Here is a 20272-nt window from a genome sequence, read left to right as displayed (position 1 = left end):
GATTTTCTCTGCACAACCCGTGCAATGTGTGGATGAAATTATTTCTGTTGCATCTCCTAGCCAGAATAAAGTAATGCCTTGATTCTCTGACATGCATTGTGGTAAGCTGTCCTGCTGATCAAGTCAAAATGGTGAGAGCTCGCTCCAGTGGCAGACAACATTAAAGCATCCTGAAAGAATAAAGCTTTCTCCAAGAGGTTACATGGGAAAACACGGTGATGAACACAATGAGAATGGGCAACACTTAACACTATTTTGTACCACTGAACCCTCCAGTTTTCTTACACCACATTAAAAATGCAATGTAATAATCATATTACTCCATCTGCTAGTTATAATCTGACGTATCTCTTATGTGTCACAAAAACCTATAAACTTCCTGACAAAATTAGATCTAACAAAAACAGAAACTCAAAAAGTGTATGGTTAATTACCTCACTGTAAGGAAAGTTCTCTTTCTCTCTTTGACTTCTTTTCAGTCAGCAGATATGGTCTAAACTGAAGTTCAGACCTGATCTTCCCCCTGCAAAACTATTCAGGACTGGGGAGTGCAAAGCTCCAGGGAATGTTTGTCTTTCCAAAGGAAAGCTCTGAAAGCAGATGTCAAATCTGGGATTTCTGCAGATGAGGGTCTTAGCTGATTCCTGTCTATGCCAAAGCCTCTGATAACCAGGCAAATTACACTTTCGTGACCTGTACTGAAACACAATCTGCAACGAGACAGAGTAGAGACACTCCAGCCCTCATTAAGTGGAGACCTGTAAGAGGCACTGTGCACACACTGTTTTATTTTGATGACAAATAGAGTCTCTAGCCATGGGGTTCCACGTGCCTGAGCACACTACTAGATCATCCCAAGTATCTCTCTCTAACATTTGACAGCAGCCACCTTCAGAGGCTGAGAGCCTCGGTGTTCTCCCCCCAGTCCCCTTCTCAGTGCCCACAGCCCTGCACAATATCATCATGGGAAGCTCATATGGGAACATCCATAGGGTTAGGTCCCACAGCCAAAGGAACAGCCCCAGCAGCATTGGCACCAGTGGATCCATACCTGATACAACTAATGCTGAGATCACATTGGTGTGCAGCCCACTCTGAGCAGATCTGTTCTTATCTCATCCTTCATGACCCACACTGGATGCCAAATGAGGCTGTTGGGGCTTAGGAACGGAATTTCCCAATTTGGCGTTCCCACTGAGCCACTCCAAATCAGGCCTGAGGCTCTTTCACAGGATGACACAAAGTGTTAATATGGAGAGGGCTTAAAAGAAGGATGGAGACCATGCAGGGTGAGAGACACCCAAGAGGGGAGCAAGAGCTTCAAGCTGTGCTCCTGGTGCCCCACCTCTCCCCCTCAGTGCTGTCACAGGCAGAGGGAGGGACCAGCAGGGCCTGGGCCTGAGAGCAGTGCCAGAGACCCAGGCAGGGCAGGTGTGGGCAGAGCTGTTGTGCAGGCACAGAGAAGCTGCAGAGAGGCCACTGAGAGCGGGCCTGGCCATGTGGAGTGCCCTATGCGTGGGCTTCTTGCCCATTGTAGGTAAGTGCAGGCAAGGGCTGCTGGCCCCAGGAGCTGAGCGTGGCCCTGGGCTCTGCAGGGCTCTGGGCAGCTGTGCTGAGCGCTTGCAGCCGCAGCTGTGCCCCGGCTCCAGCTGCCCAGCCATGCCTGTGGAGCACGGGGAGAGCAGCCCTGCTCCTCTGGTGCCTCTGAGCTGGGCACCTGCGTGCCAGCTGCCTGCTCTGCAGCCTGGGCACACGCAGGGCACCTCCCTGCTGCACTCAGATCTCGGGGCCCAGCGCTTGGCCCTGGCACTGGACACTGCTCCTGGGGCACTGCGGCCCCTCTGGCACAGAGCAGCTGGGCCATGGCAGCACAGGGCACAGCCCCACTGCCTGCTCAGCCCTTTGGCTTTGCTCTGCTCACCCAGAGCAGCTTCAGGGACAGGACAGTGGATGCCTCTCCATACTGTCTTGGCAAGGACAAAGGGATTTATTGACCCATGTTGTAAATCCTTCCTGCTTCTTTGGGGAAAATCAGAAAAAGGTCCCTGTGTGGCTGGGAAAAGGAAGGAGGAAAATGTGTTGTCTCCTTCCTTGTGAGCCTTGCTAACTGCCACCAGCTCTGCCCATCTGTGTCAGCTGGCTTCCAAGAGAAGAATTTTGTCCTCCCACAGGTTCAGTGCCAATACAAAGCCCCACCAGCATTGCCCTGTCCTTTGTTGCATCTTGCACTGACTGTGGCTCGTTCTTGCTCTCTGCAGCAGTCACTGGCCAGGTGGCCTTGGAGCAGCAGCCCAGGGAAGTGACCGTGCAAGAGGGCGATGAATTCACCTTTCAGTGCCGCATGAAGGGAGGCTCTGTGGGGAGCTACTACATGTACTGGTACCGTCAGGGCCCACAGCACATGGAACGGATTTGCATGGACAATATTGTCGTTGAAAACTTCCAAGGTCGCTTCAAGCCAAGTGTAGACAGCTCCCATAACAGATTCCCACTGCAGATCCTGGCAGCAGAGCTAGGGGATGCAGCAACGTATTACTGTGCAGCAGAATCACCCTGGAGCAGCTCTGCAGCAGAGTTAACCAAAAACCACCAGATGGGGAAGACAGATCTCTCAGCATTTCTTTCTGGCAGCTGCTCCCCAGGGCTGTTCTCAGGCAATGGCAGGTGCAGGAAATGTCCCTCTGGCTGGGTGGCACTAAAAGGCACTGGAGGGAGGGCTGCAGGAAGGGCTGGTGCCATTGATGGTGCAGGAGGGTCTGTGCTGGGAACTGCAGAGGCTGCAGTTTGGGGAAGTGCAGGTTTAGTGTGTGTTGCCAGGGCTCCTGTCCATCATGGACTCACTTCTCCTCTGTGCCTTGCCTTGGTTCCCAGCACTTTTTCCTCAGGGACTTTTTCCTCAGGGACTGTCAACATGGTTTGAGAAGTGGGAATTGGGCTTAGGCACATTGACAGCGTTCTACAATGAGACAATGGGTCTTGCTGGGTGAGGAGAGAGTGGATGTTGTGCATTCTTCATTCAGTTGAGCTCCCAGCACTGACTTCCCTGGAAACCTTCTGGACAAATCCTTTCATTATGGCCTAGAGAAAGGCTCAGTGACATGGATTGTGCAAGGGGACATATTCCTTCTCCTGGGCTGTGGGAAATGAAATTCCTGTAGGCTGATCTGACTGCTGAAGTCTGAGGTGAATAAAGCATTCAGGACCACAGCCCTGTCCCATATCCTCTGTCACCTGGTCCCCATCCCATTCAGCACTGGGCCCATGTTTTCCCAGCCTCGTTTGTCCATGCAGCCTCCTGGCATGTTGTCCTGACTCCCTGCTCACTGGGGAGGAATCCTCTTCAGGTCAGCCCTGCTGGGACCAGGGACCAATGTGTCCCTGCTGGGCTCCCAAGCCTGGGAAGGACATGGGCAGAGGGGAACAAATGCAGTGAAGGGCCATGAACACACAGCAGGGAACAGCTGACTTATAAGGAGAGCCTGGGAGATCTGGGTTAGTTTTGCGTGGAGAAGAAAATGTTGAGGGGGATCTGAACTGAGTTGAAATACCTGAGAGTCTATAAGTTCCATTCTTGAGGACATTCAAGGCTGTGGGCACCTCCTCCCCCTGTCCCCATCACGCAGCTCAGCCCCACACAGCTGCTCACTCAGTCCCCCTCAGTGCTGTGGGGGAGAGGAACAAAAGGGTGGAGTTAGAAAATGTGTGTTTTGACAGAAAGAGAGTTGAGAAATCAAGGCAAAACCAACATGCAAAACCCAAACAACATCTAGAATTAATTCCTGACGTCCCACTGGCAGAGTGGAGCCACAGTGCTGGTTCCTCTTCTGCGCCCCTTTGCTTATGCCCATTCTGGCTCTCCAGAAAGAACAGCATCAGGTCTGATGACCACACAGAGCCTTTATGAGGGATCTTGGCAGCCTGTAAATGTGTCTGCAGCCTTACAGAACAACAACACACCTGAGGTTCTGATAGAACACATGCCACAGAAACGGGAAAGAACAGAAATACGGAAAACAAACCCATGCAGAATAGCTCTCCTCATTCCTCTGTCTGCCTCTCGTTTTGCCAGCCCAAATTTCCTTTGTATCATTTGCAGGTTTCCCTGGTTCCCTTTCAGCTTTGAAACTTGCAGCCTGAAGAGGACACAGGGTTGTCCTCAACACTCCTGTAGCACAATTATTTCTGGAAGTCCTCAGTGACAAATGCTGTGAAAGGGGTAACTGCAATATTTTCCTGCTTGCAAGAAAGAGCAGTGACTGAGACTGTGAGCTCTGACCATAGGGCTGGTTTGTCCTGATCACCCATCTCCAGGCAGCTCTTCCCAGCTCAGAATACCCCAAAACAAGAGAAAATCGGTAGATGATTTAACCTTCAACGAAACAAGACACTGAACTATGTCCACTAAGGGAATCAGTCAGAATTCTGGTGAAATTGCCGCACTTGTATGAGGCCTGAGTTTCAAAGAATGAACTTTCCTGTACTACTGACCACTCGTCTGCACCACCTGCATGACACCAGGGTGTAAGGATCCAGCACAGGACAAGCGCTCAGGGATCATGTGAGCAAGAATCACTGGTCACATCTGACCTGCATTTCTCTGCAGCAGGATTTGCCATGGACTAGGTGAGAGCAGAGTCGTGTGCTTAGCTAAAGTATAAAAGAATATATTCCTTTCCTGACTGTATGCTCAGCATCCTTGTGTCCTGCTCAGGTGAAAAACAACTGACATGACAAACTGGGGAGTCAGGATGTGTCCCCAGTAGCCGAGCGTGGTTTCAGCAGTGCCGAGGAGAGAGGAGCCATCCCCTCCCTCAGCTGCGGGCAGCATTTTGCCCACGGCAGCCCCGGATGCCAGTGACCTTCTGTGGAACACAGAGGGCGAATTTCTGGGCGCGTTGCCCGCGGGTCCCTTCGGCACAAGGCGCTGTCCAAGCGCGCAGCGCTGCTTTGCGTGCGCGCCCCGGGCGCGGCCGGCGCTGCCCGTCCCGCCCGGCGGGGCCGCGGCCCCGGGGCCTGGGCCGGGTGTGTCGGGGCGGGCAGAGGCGGCGGCGCTGCCCCGGCCGGGCGGGGCCGGGCGGGGCCGGGCGGGGCCGGGCGGGAGCGGCCCGAGCGCGGCTCCGCTCGGCTCCTGTGCGGCTGCCGCGGCGCCCGCAGCGATGGTGGCCGGGCCGGGGCCGGGGCTGCTGGCCTTGGCCTTGGCCTTGTGGCCGGCAGGTGAGAGCCGGGCGGGGAGGGCAGCGAGCCCGGCCCGGGGAACGAGGGACAGCGACAGCGACAGGCAGCGACAGGAGCAGGAACACGAACAGGGACGGGAACAAGAGCAGAGGCTGGGGAAAGGACAGGAGCAGAGGCAGGGCAGGGAACACGGGCAAAGGCTGGGACAGACCCAGGGACAGGGGCTGTGGGCTGGCGGCTGTGGCTGTGCCGGGCCGGGGGCACCGGGACACCGGGACAGCGCCCTCGGTCCGCGGGCGCCCCTGCCCGATCCCTGCGCTCTCCCTCCGCAGGGCTCTGGGCACGGCCGAGGCTGCAGGAGGCCGGCGGAGGGCAGCGAGCGCCCGGGGACTCCGTCACCCTCTCCTGCCGCGGATCCGGATTCACCTTTAGGAGTCATGGAATTTATTGGTACCGTCAGTCACCCGGAGGGAGCCTGGCTTGGGTGTCCTTTATTGGTTCTAATCCGAGAGTTCTATATTTTGACCAGTCCGTGCAGGGGCGGACCAAGATGTCCCGGGACAATTCCCGCTCCGAGGTTTATCTCTCCCTGCTGACCCTGCAGACCCCCGACTCTGCCCGGTACTTCTGCGCTGTTCACACGGGGACAGGAAACCCAGCTAGGCTTTAACATAAACCTGCTCGGGTCTCGCTCAGCACCCAAGAAATTTGGAGATGGTAAAATCCAAAGTGATTCAGGACTGTTCCTAAGAAATCAGGTACCATCCCCACGCAGCACCAGCGATCCTGGCCTTTCATCAAGAGCTCCTTTCCCAGCACTGAGGCTTTCCTTCTCCTGAGTATCAGTTGCAATGTTCTATGCTATAGAGGAGGTTCAAGGTATTTCTGTCATGCAGTCAGCCTGCTGACTGCCTGGTTCCAGTCTCTTCTTAAGCGGAACATGCAAAGCACCTGCAGAGTCCTGGGCTGCCTTCGCTGCAGGGCAGGGGTCCACGAGGGCTTAGAGAGGAAGAGGCAGCTGGAGAAGTGTCATCACTGGGGAGCCAGTAGGGTGCAGGGCCAGAGTGCAGGGAGGAGGGTGAGAGGCACTTTGGATAAGGGGAGCCCTGGCCAAGCCAAGCTGAGATCCTGGGGTGTCCTATGTGGGAGCAGCAGCCCAGCAGAGCCAGAGCCAGGGGAAGGACAATCTGACAGCCCCCCTCGTCACCTCCAAAATCTCAGAGCCTCTGAGACTCTCTGAGAGAAAAGCAAGGACTGGCCCCTCAGAACCACATCACCTTTAGCCCAACACAGCATTTCATGCCCAACAAATGGCTTGTTCCTGCACCACACAGAGTGAGAGACAGCCAGGAGGGCAGCAAGAGCTTCAAGCTGTGCTCCTGGTGCCCCACCTCTCCCCCTCAGTGCTGTCACAGGCAGAGGGAGGGACCAGCAGGGCCTGGGCCTGAGAGCAGTGCCAGAGGCCCAGGCAGGGCAGGTGTGGGCAGAGCTGTTGTGCAGGCGCAGAGAAGCTGCAGAGAGGCCACTGAGAGCGGGCCTGGCCATGTGGAGTGCCCTGTGCGTGGGCTTCTTGCCCATTGTAGGTAAGTGCAGGCAAGGGCTGCTGGCCCCAGGAGCTGAGCGTGGCCCTGGGCTCTGCAGGGCTCTGGGCAGCTGTGCTGAGCGCTTGCAGCCGCAGCTGTGCCCCGGCTCCAGCTGCCCAGCCATGCCTGTGGAGCACGGGGAGAGCAGCCCTGCTCCTCTGGTGCCTCTGAGCTGGGCACCTCCGTGCCAGCTGCCTGCTCTGCAGCCTGGGCACACGCAGGGCACCTCCCTGCTGCGCTCAGATCTCAGGGCCCAGCGCTTGGCCCTGGCACTGGACACTGCTCCTGGGGCACTGCGGCCCCTCTGGCACAGAGCAGCTGGGCCATGGCAGCACAGGGCACAGCCCCACTGCCTGCGACAGCGACAGCCCTTTGGCTTTGCTCTGCTCACCCAGAGCAGCTTCAGGGACAGGACAGTGGATGCCTCTCCATCCTGTCTTGGCAAGGACAAAGGGATTTATTGCCCCATTGTGTAAATCCTTCCTGCTTCTTTGGGGAAAATCAGAAAAAGGTTCCTGTGTGACTGGGGAAACGATGGAGGGAAATGTGTTGTCTCCTTCCTAGTGAGCCTTGCTAGCTGCCACCAGCTCTGCCCATCTGTGTCAGCTGGCTTCCAAGAGGAGGATTTTGTTCTCCCACAGGTCCAGTGCCAGTCCAAAGCCCCATAAGCATTTCTCTGACATTTGCTGAATCTTGCAGTGACTGTGGCTCGTTCTTGCTCTCTGCAGCAGTCACTGGCCAGGTGGCCTTGGAGCAACAGCCCAGGAGAGTGACCATGCAAGAGGGTGATGAATTCACCTTGGAGTGCAGAATGAAGGGAGATCGTATGAGCAACTGCTACATGTACTGGTACCGTCAGGGCCCACAGGGCTCTCTGGAATGGATTTTCATGGAGGTTGGTCACTATAGAGACGCTTTCAAAAATCGTTTTAAAGCAAGAGTGCAGAGCTACAAGAACAGCTTCACACTGCAGATCCTGGCAGCAGAACAAGGAGATGGAGCAACGTATTACTGTGGAGCAGAACCACCCTGGAGCAGCTCAGCAGCAGAGTGAACCAAAAACCAGCAGATGGGGAAGACAGATCTCTCAGCAGTGCTTTCTGGCAACTGCTCTGGAGGCTCTTGTCAGGCAATGGCAGGTGCAGGAAATGTCCCTCTGCCTGGGTGGCACTAAAAGGCACTGGAGGGAAGGCTGCTGGAAGGGCTGGTACCATTGATGGTGCAGGAGGGTCTCTGCTGGGAACTGCAGAGGCTGCAGTTTGAGCAAGTGCAGGGTTAGTGCACCTTGCCAGGGCTCCTGTCCAGCACAGCCTCATTTCTTTTCTGCGCCTCTCCTTGGCTCTCAGCCGTTTCACCTTGCGACATGTCTGGAGTAGAGACACCTCAGCCCTCATTAAGGAGACACCTCTAATTGGCATTCTGCAAACAGAGTTTTTTTGTGATGAATAGAGTCTCTGACCATGGAATTTCAACTGCCTGGGACCTCTGCTAGATCATCCTGTAGTCAATTTCTTTCTCTATCACTTGACAGGAGCCACCTCCAGAGGCTCCTATCCCCAATCCCCTTCTCAGTCCCCACAGCTCTGCACAATATCATCATGGGAAGCTCATATGGGAACATCCACAGGGTTAGGTCCCACAGCCACAGGAATAGCCCCAGCAGCATTGGCACCAGTGGCTCCATACCTGATAAAACTAATGCTGAGGTCAGATTGGTCTTCAGCACACTCTGAGCAGATCTGTTCTTATCTCAACCATTCATGCCCCACACTGGATGCCAAATGAGGCTGTTGGGCTTTCGGAATGCAATTTCCCTATTTACTATTCCCACTGAGCCACTGCAAATCAAGCCTGAGGCTCTTTCACAGGATCACACAAAGTGAGAATATGGAGAGGGTTTCACAAAAAGATGGGGACCACACAGGTTGAGAGACAGCCAGGAGGGCAGCAAGAGCTTCAAGCTGTGCTCCTGGTGCCCCACCTCTCCCCCTCAGTGCTGTCACAGGCAGAGGGAGGGACCAGCAGGGCCTGGGCCTGAGAGCAGTGCCAGAGGCCCAGGCAGGGCAGGTGTGGGCAGAGCTGTTGTGCAGGCGCAGAGAAGCTGCAGAGAGGCCACTGAGAGCGGGCCTGGCCATGTGGAGTGCCCTGTGCGTGGGCTTCTTGCCCATTGTAGGTAAGTGCAGGCAAGGGCTGCTGGCCCCAGGAGCTGAGCGTGGCCCTGGGCTCTGCAGGGCTCTGGGCAGCTGTGCTGAGCGCTTGCAGCCGCAGCTGTGCCCCGGCTCCAGCTGCCCAGCCATGCCTGTGGAGCACGGGGAGAGCAGCCCTGCTCCTCTGGTGCCTCTGAGCTGGGCACCTCCGTGCCAGCTGCCTGCTCTGCAGCCTGGGCACACGCAGGGCACCTCCCTGCTGCGCTCAGATCTCAGGGCCCAGCGCTTGGCCCTGGCACTGGACACTGCTCCTGGGGCACTGCGGCCCCTCTGGCACAGAGCAGCTGGGCCATGGCAGCACAGGGCACAGCCCCACTGCCTGCGACAGCGACAGCCCTTTGGCTTTGCTCTGCTCACCCAGAGCAGCTTCAGGGACAGGACAGTGGATGCCTCTCCATCCTGTCTTGGCAAGGACAAAGGGATTTATTGCCCCATTGTGTAAATCCTTCCTGCTTCTTTGGGGAAAATCAGAAAAAGGTTCCTGTGTGACTGGGGAAACGATGGAGGGAAATGTGTTGTCTCCTTCCTAGTGAGCCTTGCTAGCTGCCACCAGCTCTGCCCATCTGTGTCAGCTGGCTTCCAAGAGGAGGATTTTGTTCTCCCACAGGTCCAGTGCCAGTCCAAAGCCCCATAAGCATTTCTCTGACATTTGCTGAATCTTGCAGTGACTGTGGCTCGTTCTTGCTCTCTGCAGCAGTCACTGGCCAGGTGGCCTTGGAGCAACAGCCCAGGAGAGTGACCATGCAAGAGGGTGATGAATTCACCTTGGAGTGCAGAATGAAGGGAGATCGTATGAGCAACTGCTACATGTACTGGTACCGTCAGGGCCCACAGGGCTCTCTGGAATGGATTTTCATGGAGGTTGGTCACTATAGAGACGCTTTCAAAAATCGTTTTAAAGCAAGAGTGCAGAGCTACAAGAACAGCTTCACACTGCAGATCCTGGCAGCAGAACAAGGAGATGGAGCAACGTATTACTGTGGAGCAGAACCACCCTGGAGCAGCTCAGCAGCAGAGTGAACCAAAAACCAGCAGATGGGGAAGACAGATCTCTCAGCAGTGCTTTCTGGCAACTGCTCTGGAGGCTCTTGTCAGGCAATGGCAGGTGCAGGAAATGTCCCTCTGCCTGGGTGGCACTAAAAGGCACTGGAGGGAAGGCTGCTGGAAGGGCTGGTACCATTGATGGTGCAGGAGGGTCTCTGCTGGGAACTGCAGAGGCTGCAGTTTGAGCAAGTGCAGGGTTAGTGCACCTTGCCAGGGCTCCTGTCCAGCACAGCCTCATTTCTTTTCTGCGCCTCTCCTTGGCTCTCAGCCGTTTCACCTTGCGACATGTCTGGAGTAGAGACACCTCAGCCCTCATTAAGGAGACACCTCTAATTGGCATTCTGCAAACAGAGTTTTTTTGTGATGAATAGAGTCTCTGACCATGGAATTTCAACTGCCTGGGACCTCTGCTAGATCATCCTGTAGTCAATTTCTTTCTCTATCACTTGACAGGAGCCACCTCCAGAGGCTCCTATCCCCAATCCCCTTCTCAGTCCCCACAGCTCTGCACAATATCATCATGGGAAGCTCATATGGGAACATCCACAGGGTTAGGTCCCACAGCCACAGGAATAGCCCCAGCAGCATTGGCACCAGTGGCTCCATACCTGATAAAACTAATGCTGAGGTCAGATTGGTCTTCAGCACACTCTGAGCAGATCTGTTCTTATCTCAACCATTCATGCCCCACACTGGATGCCAAATGAGGCTGTTGGGCTTTCGGAATGCAATTTCCCTATTTACTATTCCCACTGAGCCACTGCAAATCAAGCCTGAGGCTCTTTCACAGGATCACACAAAGTGAGAATATGGAGAGGGTTTCACAAAAAGATGGGGACCACACAGGTTGAGAGACAGCCAGGAGGGCAGCAAGAGCTTCAAGCTGTGCTCCTGGTGCCCCACCTCTCCCCCTCAGTGCTGTCACAGGCAGAGGGAGGGACCAGCAGGGCCTGGGCCTGAGAGCAGTGCCAGAGGCCCAGGCAGGGCAGGTGTGGGCAGAGCTGTTGTGCAGGCGCAGAGAAGCTGCAGAGAGGCCACTAGAGCGGGCCTGGCCATGTGGAGTGCCCTGTGCGTGGGCTTCTTGCCCATTGTAGGTAAGTGCAGGCAAGGGCTGCTGGCCCCAGGAGCTGAGCGTGGCCCTGGGCTCTGCAGGGCTCTGGGCAGCTGTGCTGAGCGCTTGCAGCCGCAGCTGTGCCCCGGCTCCAGCTGCCCAGCCATGCCTGTGGAGCACGGGGAGAGCAGCCCTGCTCCTCTGGTGCCTCTGAGCTGGGCACCTCCGTGCCAGCTGCCTGCTCTGCAGCCTGGGCACACGCAGGGCACCTCCCTGCTGCACTCAGATCTCGGGGCCCAGCGCTTGGCCCTGGCACTGGACACTGCTCCTGGGGCACTGCGGCCCCTCTGGCACAGAGCAGCTGGGCCATGGCAGCACAGGGCACAGCCCCACTGCCTGCGACAGCGACAGCCCTTTGGCTTTGCTGTGCTCACCCAGAGCAGCTTCAGGGGCAGGACAGTGGGTGCCTCACCAGCCTGTCTTTGCCAGCACAAAGGGATTTATTGCCCCATGTTGTAAATCCTTCCTGCCTCTGGGGAACATCAGAAAATGCTTCTTGTCAGACTGGGAAAAGCATGGAGGGAAATGAGGTGTCTCATTTCTTGTGAGCCTTGCTAGCTGCCACCAGCTGTGCCCATCAGTGTCAGCTGGCTTCCAAGAGGAGGATTTTGTCCTCCCACATGTCCAGTGCCAGTCCAAAGCCCCACCAGCATTGCCGTGACCTTTGCTGGATCTTGCAGTGACTGTGGCTCTTTCTTGCTCTCTGCAGCAGTCACTGGCCAGGTGGCCTTGGAGCAGCAGCCCAGGGAAGTGACCGTGCGAGAGGGAGATGAATTCACCTTTCAGTGCATCATGAAGGGAGATGATATGAGCAACTACTTCATGTACTGGTACCGTCAGGATGCACGGGGCTCTCTGGAATGGATTAACAGGGATGGTGGTGCCTATGGAGATGGTTTCCAAGATCGCTTTGTGGGATCAATGCAGACCTCCAAGAACAGCTTCACTCTGCAGCTCGTGGCAGCAAGCCCAGGCGATGCAGCAACGTATTACTGTGGAGCAAGAATCACCCTGGAGCAGCTCTGCAGCAGAGTGAACCAAAAACCAGCAGATGAGGAAGACAGATCTCTCAGCAGTGCTTTCTGGCAGCTGCTGCCCAGGGCTCTTGTCAGGCAATGGCAGGTGCAGGAAACGTCCCTCTGGCTGGGTGGCACTAAAAGGCACTGGAGGGAGGGCTGCAGGAAGGGCTGGTACCATTGATGGTGCAGGAGGATCTGTGCTGGGAGCTGCAGAGGCTGCAGTTTGGAGAAGTGCAGGTTTAGTGCACCTCGCCAGGGCTCCTGTACAGCATGGCCTCATTTCTCCTCTGTGCCTTGCCTTCGTTTTCAGCCCTTTTTCCTCAGGGACAGTCAACATGATTTGAGAAGTGGGGATTGGCCACACTGATAGCTGTCTACAGTGAGACAAAGGGTCTTGCTGGGTGAGGAGTGAGTGGATGTTGTGCATTCTTTATTCAGTTTAGCCCCAAGCACTGATTTCCCTGGAAACCTTCTGGACAAATCCTTTCATTATGGCCTAGAGAAAGGCTCAGTGACATGGATTTTGCAAGGGTACATATTCCTCCTCCCGGCCTCTCCTCCAGGGATGTGGGAAATGAAATTCCCAAAGGCTGGTCTGGCTGCTGAAGCCTGAGGTGAATAAAGCATTCAGGACCTCAGCCCTGTCCCATATCCTGTGTCACCTGGTCCCCATCCCATTCAGCACTGGGTCCACATTTTCCCAGCCTCGTTTGTCCATGCAGCCTCCTGGCCTGTTGTCCTGACTCCCTGCTCACTGGGGAGGAATCCTCTTCAGCTCAGCTCTGCTGGGACCAGGGACCAATGTGTCCCTGCTGGGCTCCCAAGCCTGGGAAGGACATGGGCAGAGGGGAACAAATGCAATGAAGGGCCATGAACACAAAGAAGGGAACTGCTGACCTATAAGGGGAGCCTGGGAGATCTGGGTACATTTAGTACAGATGAGAAATTGCTGGCAGGGAAATTTGACACACGAATCCCTTGCTGTCCCCCAGCACTGGCCTTTGGTTTGTGCAAGGGAGAAACACACTGGGATTGGCTGCTCCTCTGGGGTTGTAAAGGGAGCCCCTTCTCCATCTCGCCCGCCTGCCCACCCACCATTACACACATGCAGAGAGGCCGAGCTCGCACCACAGCGCCCCCTTCTGGCGCGGGGGGAATCACCGCACCCGCGCTGCCTGGCCGGGAGCCAGCAGCGCCCCTGCTGGCTGTGCCCGGAACTGCACCAAAGGGGAAAGTGCCTGCGGCTGAGAGAGGCTGGGCCTGGGTGTCTGGGTCTGTTTGGTGCTGCTGCTGTTTTTTGTTTGGAGTGTTATATATACACATATTAGTAAAAAACTTTTATTCCTCTTCTCACATCTTTCCTTGAAAGCCCCGTTATTTCTAAGTTATATTAATATGGAGGGAAGGGGATCATATTCTCCATTCCAAGAGAGGTTCCTGCCTTCCTGGGCAGACATCTGTCTTTCAGACTTGGACAGCTACAACCATTTATGTTAGGCAGCACTGTCAGCAGATGGAACAGCCGCAGACACACTCAAAGTACATTTATTTCAGTGATCTTAACACCCCGTTGCTCAGGGGGAATCCCTGAGCAACAGCCAGGCAGAGGCAAGGAGAGACCTTGGCATGTAAACTTGGTCCATGTTAGAGGATCCCTGGATGCAGTTCACCCTGAGCTGTCAAGGGTAATTCCCAGCTGGAAGGTCACTTCAGCAATTTACGACCCTCCTGCATCCTCTGCTTTTCATTCGTTCCTTCCAAGATCGCCAGAGTCAGCCTGCTACATCCCAGAACTTTGTTCATACTACCACTAGCATCTACAACGAGAGTACTAGGGGGATTAGACTGCATTGTAAGAAATGCTCTGAAAGAACACCAGAGGTACTGATTGTTTTTCTGCTTTCTATCCACCTAAACTCCATCAGACCTTTCATAGGTGTCACATAATACCCACGTTCTCATTTACAACTCAACCTCTCTGGTATTATTTGAGATCCCTCCTTGAAAGCCATGCGGTGTTTCTTTATGTGGTGCATTTGGTCTCAAACCACTGAAGATGACATGTGACTGCTTGTATAATCCAATATTCTGTGTAGTGGAACAGAGACAGTTTTTGTTATGAAATATATCACTGTGGATTGGGCTGGGGTTACCACAATGATATAAAAAGCATAGGGACCTGTACAAAAAGAAAAAGAGGGAAAGAATGTGAGAAATGTTGGGAAAGAAAGGAGACGAGGGACTCTAATGATTAAGAAGAGAAGAACAACATTCTTCCTATATTTCCTTGTATCCTGGATACATAATAGAGCTCATGAAGGTTCTAAAAGGTGGAAGAAAGGGGGAAGTTGAAAGTTCTATACTCTATCAAGCTCTTTGAAATCACTGAACACTTCAATTAACCTTTATTCCTTTTCCAGTTTTGGAAGTAAATCTACCTCTGGATCCTCCCATGGACTTGCACCCATGGATAATTAGGACTAATGGCTTTTCACCACCTGCTTTTACAACATTTTTGAACACCATGAGGAAACAGTGAGTTATTGGAATAACTCTTAGCAGTGTGCTGATAGATAAGCTTATATTTGGACCAGGGACGACTCTCACAGTTGAACCAAGTAAGTGACAGTTCTTTATTTCTAAAACTTCACTGAAAATTTGTGTGGTGGAGAACAAGGGAATTTAAAGGTTTGGGTTCACTGGAAGAATATTCAGCTGCAATAATCCCTTGAATGCACTCGCTCCCCAGCTGGGCTTTCAAGCCAAACCCTCAGCTTGGATCTGCTCAGGAAGGTTTCCCAGGAACATCTGGGCTCACTCTGCACAGCACCATTATTCCATGATCCCCAAACACCCGCAGGGCACTGCTAAGCCTGTGATAACTTATTCCCGCTTTGGGCAGCACTCTGGCCTAAATTCACTGCCCAGTGTCCAATTCTCCAGTGGGCTTGCACTGACTGACTTGGGGCAGGAATGCAGAGCTCAGTGAGGAGCTCCCAGCATGAGGAGTTTTGAGACAGATCTGTAACTCCTGGTTGGAAAAGTTCTGGTTTGATCCTGGCACCACCACACTGAGAGTGTGCCCGGGTAAGGCATTCCACTGGCCTGGGGACAGAGCAGGAAGGAGGTGAAATAGCCTTGGGCTTAAATTCTCACAAGTGCCTCATAGCCAAGAGCTCCTGGAATGAAAGAAAATTGGCCCCAGGTTGTGTGGGTTCTGATAAGACCAATGTAGGGAACAGGGATTATAGGAAGCCATAGTTATTCCTATATTTTTTTGGAATTCTGTGATGAACAATAAAGGTGCAGGTCCCCCCAAGTTTTCTAGGGAAATATGACTGTTGGGGTGGCAGAGGGGTTTTGATGATGGTCTCTGTGATCCTGAAGTATCAGGTGCATCCCTCAGGAATTGTTGCTTTGCTTTTAGAGGACTGCATATCTTTAAAGAATCTCCCATGTTACTTTACATCCCTAAAACCTCCTACTCTCCCTCCAAAAAGATGTGGGACTGCTTTGGGTGCTGCCAAATATCTCTCCATGTCTGTAAGATATGTTGCATGGGAATAAATGTGTATTTGGGAACAATCTCACTGCACTTCCAATTCCAAATGGACAAAAGAATGCAAATTTACCATTCTGCAGATAGACCTCTCTTTTCCACTGTTCAATGATTTTCTTTTCCTAGCTAATGACAGGATACTTTCAGAGCTGCACAGAAACTCTGGAATTATGTTTGCTAGTAAAATACATTGAACCAAAAGTATCAAAGTCTCTTTTGAGTCTGCTGAAATACTTAATGTGTTGAAGTGAAAGTTTCCAGGATGTGAGCAACCTCCCCCTTTTGTTCAAATAAATTTGAACATAACCATAAAAGATGAATCCCTTCCAGAAGAAAGCAGTGGTAGGAATTCATGGCTGTACTGTCAAGTAATGCAAACTAGTGGGACTCAGGTGAGCATTCTGGGGTCAGATAAAACAAATCTTCTGCTCTCTGAACTACAGTTGCACTGTGTGCGTTATTGCTTGCTGAAGATCCTGCCCAGGGAGCTATTGCAGAGAAGCAGCCTGGTTGTGTTCTGGCTGTTTGCAAGTCCTGGAGAGGAGACCACATGAAAAGCCTTTCAAGGTCTTCTCAGAGAACACAGAAGGCACAGGACTGACAGGCTCTGGCCAAGCCTGGTAGAACACCTGGGAAGGAAATGTTGGATTTCTGGTGGGTGTCTGGCTGCTGCAGGTGTGCACAAGTGAGTAGTTCTGCCTGTTTGATCAGGAGAGCCGACCCATGAAGTTGTGGCAGAGCACAATTTGGCTTTCACCTCAGTTCCTCAGCAGTGGCACAGGGCTGATGGGGAAAGGGGGTAAAATCAGAGCTCCTTGGTCAAACTTCCATCAGTACCCTGGGATGAACAAAATGTTCGAACTGAGGGATCTCTTGACCCACCTGCAAGGCAGACACCATGCAAAATGAAAAGCCTCATGCACCTCTCTCTACCCAAGAGACCCCTCAGGATGCTCCTGTCAAAGCAGACACGTCAATCTTGGTGGATGTGTCTGACAGCTTTTCATAAGCTGAGCCCTTTCTGGCAAGGAAGGCTGCTGGAGGATTCCTTTCAGTTCCATGGTTTTAGTCTCATCCAAATTGCTAATCTGAGTTCAATCCTGACATTGGTTTTTGAGATCACCCTTGATTCTCCACTTGTGACCTGACCTAGAGGCAAAGATATTTTGTTTAAAAAACAAGTCATGGTACCACAATGATTTGTGGGCAACTAAATTCTTTTGACACCAATAGTTCTTTTGTGAGACAGATGGTGGAGAGTTTCAGCAATCTTCTTTTGTTACTTGTAGATCTAATACCAAGGAATATTGCCATAAAAGATAGTAAATGAGAATGTTCATATTAGTCACAGATGGAGTACATGTGAATTTTGGGTCACTCAGCACCCAGGCAAGCCTGCAGTAAAATCAATCCTGTCCAAACCTTGCTTTTCTTTCCAGACATTTCCAACATTTCTGACCCTCAAGTCATTGTGATGAAATCAAAGAAACTGGAAGGAGGTGGCAGCGCTGGGAAAGCAGCTTGTTTGGCAAGGAACTCCGCTACAAAGAACATCAGATTGGAGATGCCCTCTCAGGAGGTGGTCTATGAACAGAGCCCATCCATTTTGACGTCACAGGGCTTGTACAATGCAATTAAAGTGGTCAGGGTGACAAAAGACACAGAGGTGACCTGCACGGCCAAATTCCCCGACCGCACGATAACAGCAGAGCCAGGTACAGTTTGGTGGCACAGCTGTCACTTATTTCTGGAGACAGTGGCCTGTGGGGCTCGGTGTTCTCCTTCTGGACAGCACTGCCCAGCAGAAATAAGAAAGACATTTGGGATTTCAGCAGAGAGAGCTGAAAGATGTTTCAAAGCATCTAAAAGAAATGGTTTTTCAACTGTTAAATTACTTTGAGATACTTTTCTGGGGAGAAGAAGAAAGACACAATCTATTTCTTTAAAATGGGAATTTCCTTATGACAGAATATTCAAGCCTATAGCAGGAAACCTCCTGCAGCACAAGCTGGAAAAGCCCTTTCAATATTAACACAAAGTTAAACATGGGGTGTGTTGTGAGGGTTTTTTAATTAAATGAATTGTTATATTTGGCATGTTTTCTCTTTTCGTCCTCAATGTCATTCAAATAGTAAAACAAAACAATGCAGGAATTTTTCTGTCTCCTGCAACTGCATGGAGCACTTGTCTCCTCATATTAATGTCAGAATTACTCCTGACGTGCTGAAACCCAGTCAGTATGTTCCTCTGATTTTCTATGAGAAATGTCAACTAAACATTTTTTTATTATCCTGTATAAATGGTGTATATAGTTTAAATTACCTTTTCTTTATCATGCTACAGAAGAGGAGGCTGAAGAACCAATAACAGGATTTGGGGAACAAAACAGAACCAGAACAGAGTTAGGGGCCAGTGAGAGGGTTTGCAACAGCACAAACATCTCAGCACAAGGTGAGTTACCCAAACAGGATGTGAAGTTGCATTGCTCTCTGGGGGATAAAGGCATGGAAATGTATTTTCTCCAGGGCAGAGGACTCAGAACACAACACATTCAGCACACACAGGCTGCTGTTCCAAGGTTGCTGTTCCAAGGTTGCTCCCCTGTTGTTGCCATATTATCTCATAGCTGTTCCTTTGCTGCTCTTCCTCTCCCTGAAACTCTCACCTGTGGATTTTCCACTTTCTGCCAAGTCACAGCACCCAAACCCAGACCATGATCTCTCCCCTCTTTTCTGGCCACTGAGCAGATGCTGGAGGGCAGAGAGTGAACATGCTGTCCATGACTGTGCTGGGTTTGAGAGTCCTGCTGGCAAAGAGCATCGCCTTCAATGCCCTCATGAGCATCAAGTTGTTTCTTTTCTGAGGTAAGGGAGCTCACAGGTCTCAATCACTGTTCCATAGGCCCAATTTCATTAAATGTACTTTAAACCTCGCTTTGCTCTTCCAGACATGGGGAATGAACCCAAAGAAGAGCAGGAAAGAACGAGAACAAGCAGCACAAGGGGGTGGAACAAGCAGGGCCAGAGCTGCTGACAGAGACCAGCCAGGACACGAGGCAGCACCTTCCCCTGAAGACACGCAACACTCTGCACTCCTGCTGGCCAGCTGATTTACACTGAAGAGTTTCAAGTGCTTTTGCTGTTTCCTCTCCTCTGAACACTGAGGAGAGTGGATTTATCCTCATCCTTCTGCTAAGGAGATCCCCCCACTCTTCTGTCATTTGCACACCAGTGTCCAACCTGCTTTGAAAACTCCAGTGCTCACTGCAGATAGATGGCCTTTGAAAAGCACCATTCCCAGGCATGTTGTGTTACTGCCTGTGGAACTGGAGCAGCACTGCTGGGAGAATTCCAGCCCAGGAGCTGTCATTTGTAGCTTTGGATTGAGACAGATTTAGTAACAAAAATGTGTATTGCAGATAAGAAGAGCTGTGTAGAATCTGAAGTGATTTCATTCATCTAGATAATGTTCATTTCTTGATTAAGCCTGTATTTCTTCTGCCAAATTTATTGCAAGTGTATTTTAGGTTCCTGTAATAGTGACAAAAATAAAGTTGTGCAAGCACAAAATACTGTGGGTTTTCTGTGATTTTTCTTCTGAAACTGAGATGGAATTGCTGAAATCCAACTGGCGTAAAGGCTGTAAATTGGGATCAGAAGCACAACTTTGATATTGTAGATTTCCTGTTGGTTGAATTTGTCTTTTGCAGACTTTGTGCAGGGAAATGTCTCTGGCACAGTCAGGAGCCTCAGTGAGGAGAGTCCCTGCTGAAGGCACAAGGGAGGAAAATGCTCCTGTCAGCAGAGAAGAAACCCTGCTGCTGTTTTGCACTCAGGGACAGGAGGAAGGGGCCACCAGAAAATCATTTGGGGTGGTTTGATGGATTGATAGTTTCCATAGAAACTTGGCTCTTGCCTAACAGAGCCCAGCCCACACCTTCCCCAGCTCATGCCCCTCTCACAGGCTACAGGCAGGATGCTGTGGTCACCATTTCTGACTCAGTCACACCAGGCAGCATTAACCCTCCCCTGCTTTTGCAAACACAAGGTAACCACATCCTGAAGGGGAGATAAGGCTTTGCTCCCCCTGCCTGAGCTCCTGCAGCCCTCAAGAGAGCCTCTGCCCAGGACACAGCAAGGGCTGATGCATTGAGCTTGCTCAGCTCACACCCTCAGGCCTGGAGTGCTGAGAAGTCCTTTGAAAAGAAACTTCAGTGAACAAAACCCCCGACTAAAAGTATATAAAGAAAATTCAGCAGACATTAAAATATCTCAGCAGACTGGGAGCAGCACAGAAGATACACAAAAGATAATGAGCATTAATGAACATCAGCTGCAAACATCAGCCCTGGCATGGTCAGAGACACCTGGTCTGGGAAAAGATCGATGAGAGAACCAAGACTGAGAATGAAAATAACATCAAAGGTGTAGTGATCAATAAAATACCAAGCACTCAAACTGTGGAACTTGGCAGCAATGAGCATTGAACTAATTAATTTCCCTGGATTTTGACTGGAGAAGCACAAGGAAACTCCAGTGAAACCGTTGTGGGATAGAAGGATTTTCTCTGCACAA

At 52.0% G+C, this 20272-nt stretch overlaps 1 protein-coding gene across 1 annotated transcript; it reads left to right on the top strand.

The window, feature by feature from the left end:
- The first annotated feature begins 5095 nt into the window (after nucleotides 1–5095).
- Nucleotides 5096–19251, top strand: LOC141731456 (uncharacterized). The gene is given in 10 exon segments (XM_074557357.1): nucleotides 5096–5214; nucleotides 5508–5804; nucleotides 7487–7607; nucleotides 9631–9785; nucleotides 11830–12106; nucleotides 14537–14757; nucleotides 17138–17413; nucleotides 18042–18149; nucleotides 18446–18562; nucleotides 18646–19251. Coding segments are annotated over 9 exon segments (1629 nt in total). The 5' UTR covers nucleotides 5096–5156; the 3' UTR covers nucleotide 18562; nucleotides 18646–19251.
- Nucleotides 19252–20272: the final 1021 nt, after the last annotated feature.

Source organism: Zonotrichia albicollis, chromosome 23 (assembly GCF_047830755.1).
Source record: "Zonotrichia albicollis isolate bZonAlb1 chromosome 23, bZonAlb1.hap1, whole genome shotgun sequence".
Lineage (NCBI taxonomy): Eukaryota > Metazoa > Chordata > Aves > Passeriformes > Passerellidae > Zonotrichia > Zonotrichia albicollis.
Note: the sequence above shows the minus strand (reverse complement) of the source record. Positions and strands in the feature narration are given on the sequence as shown.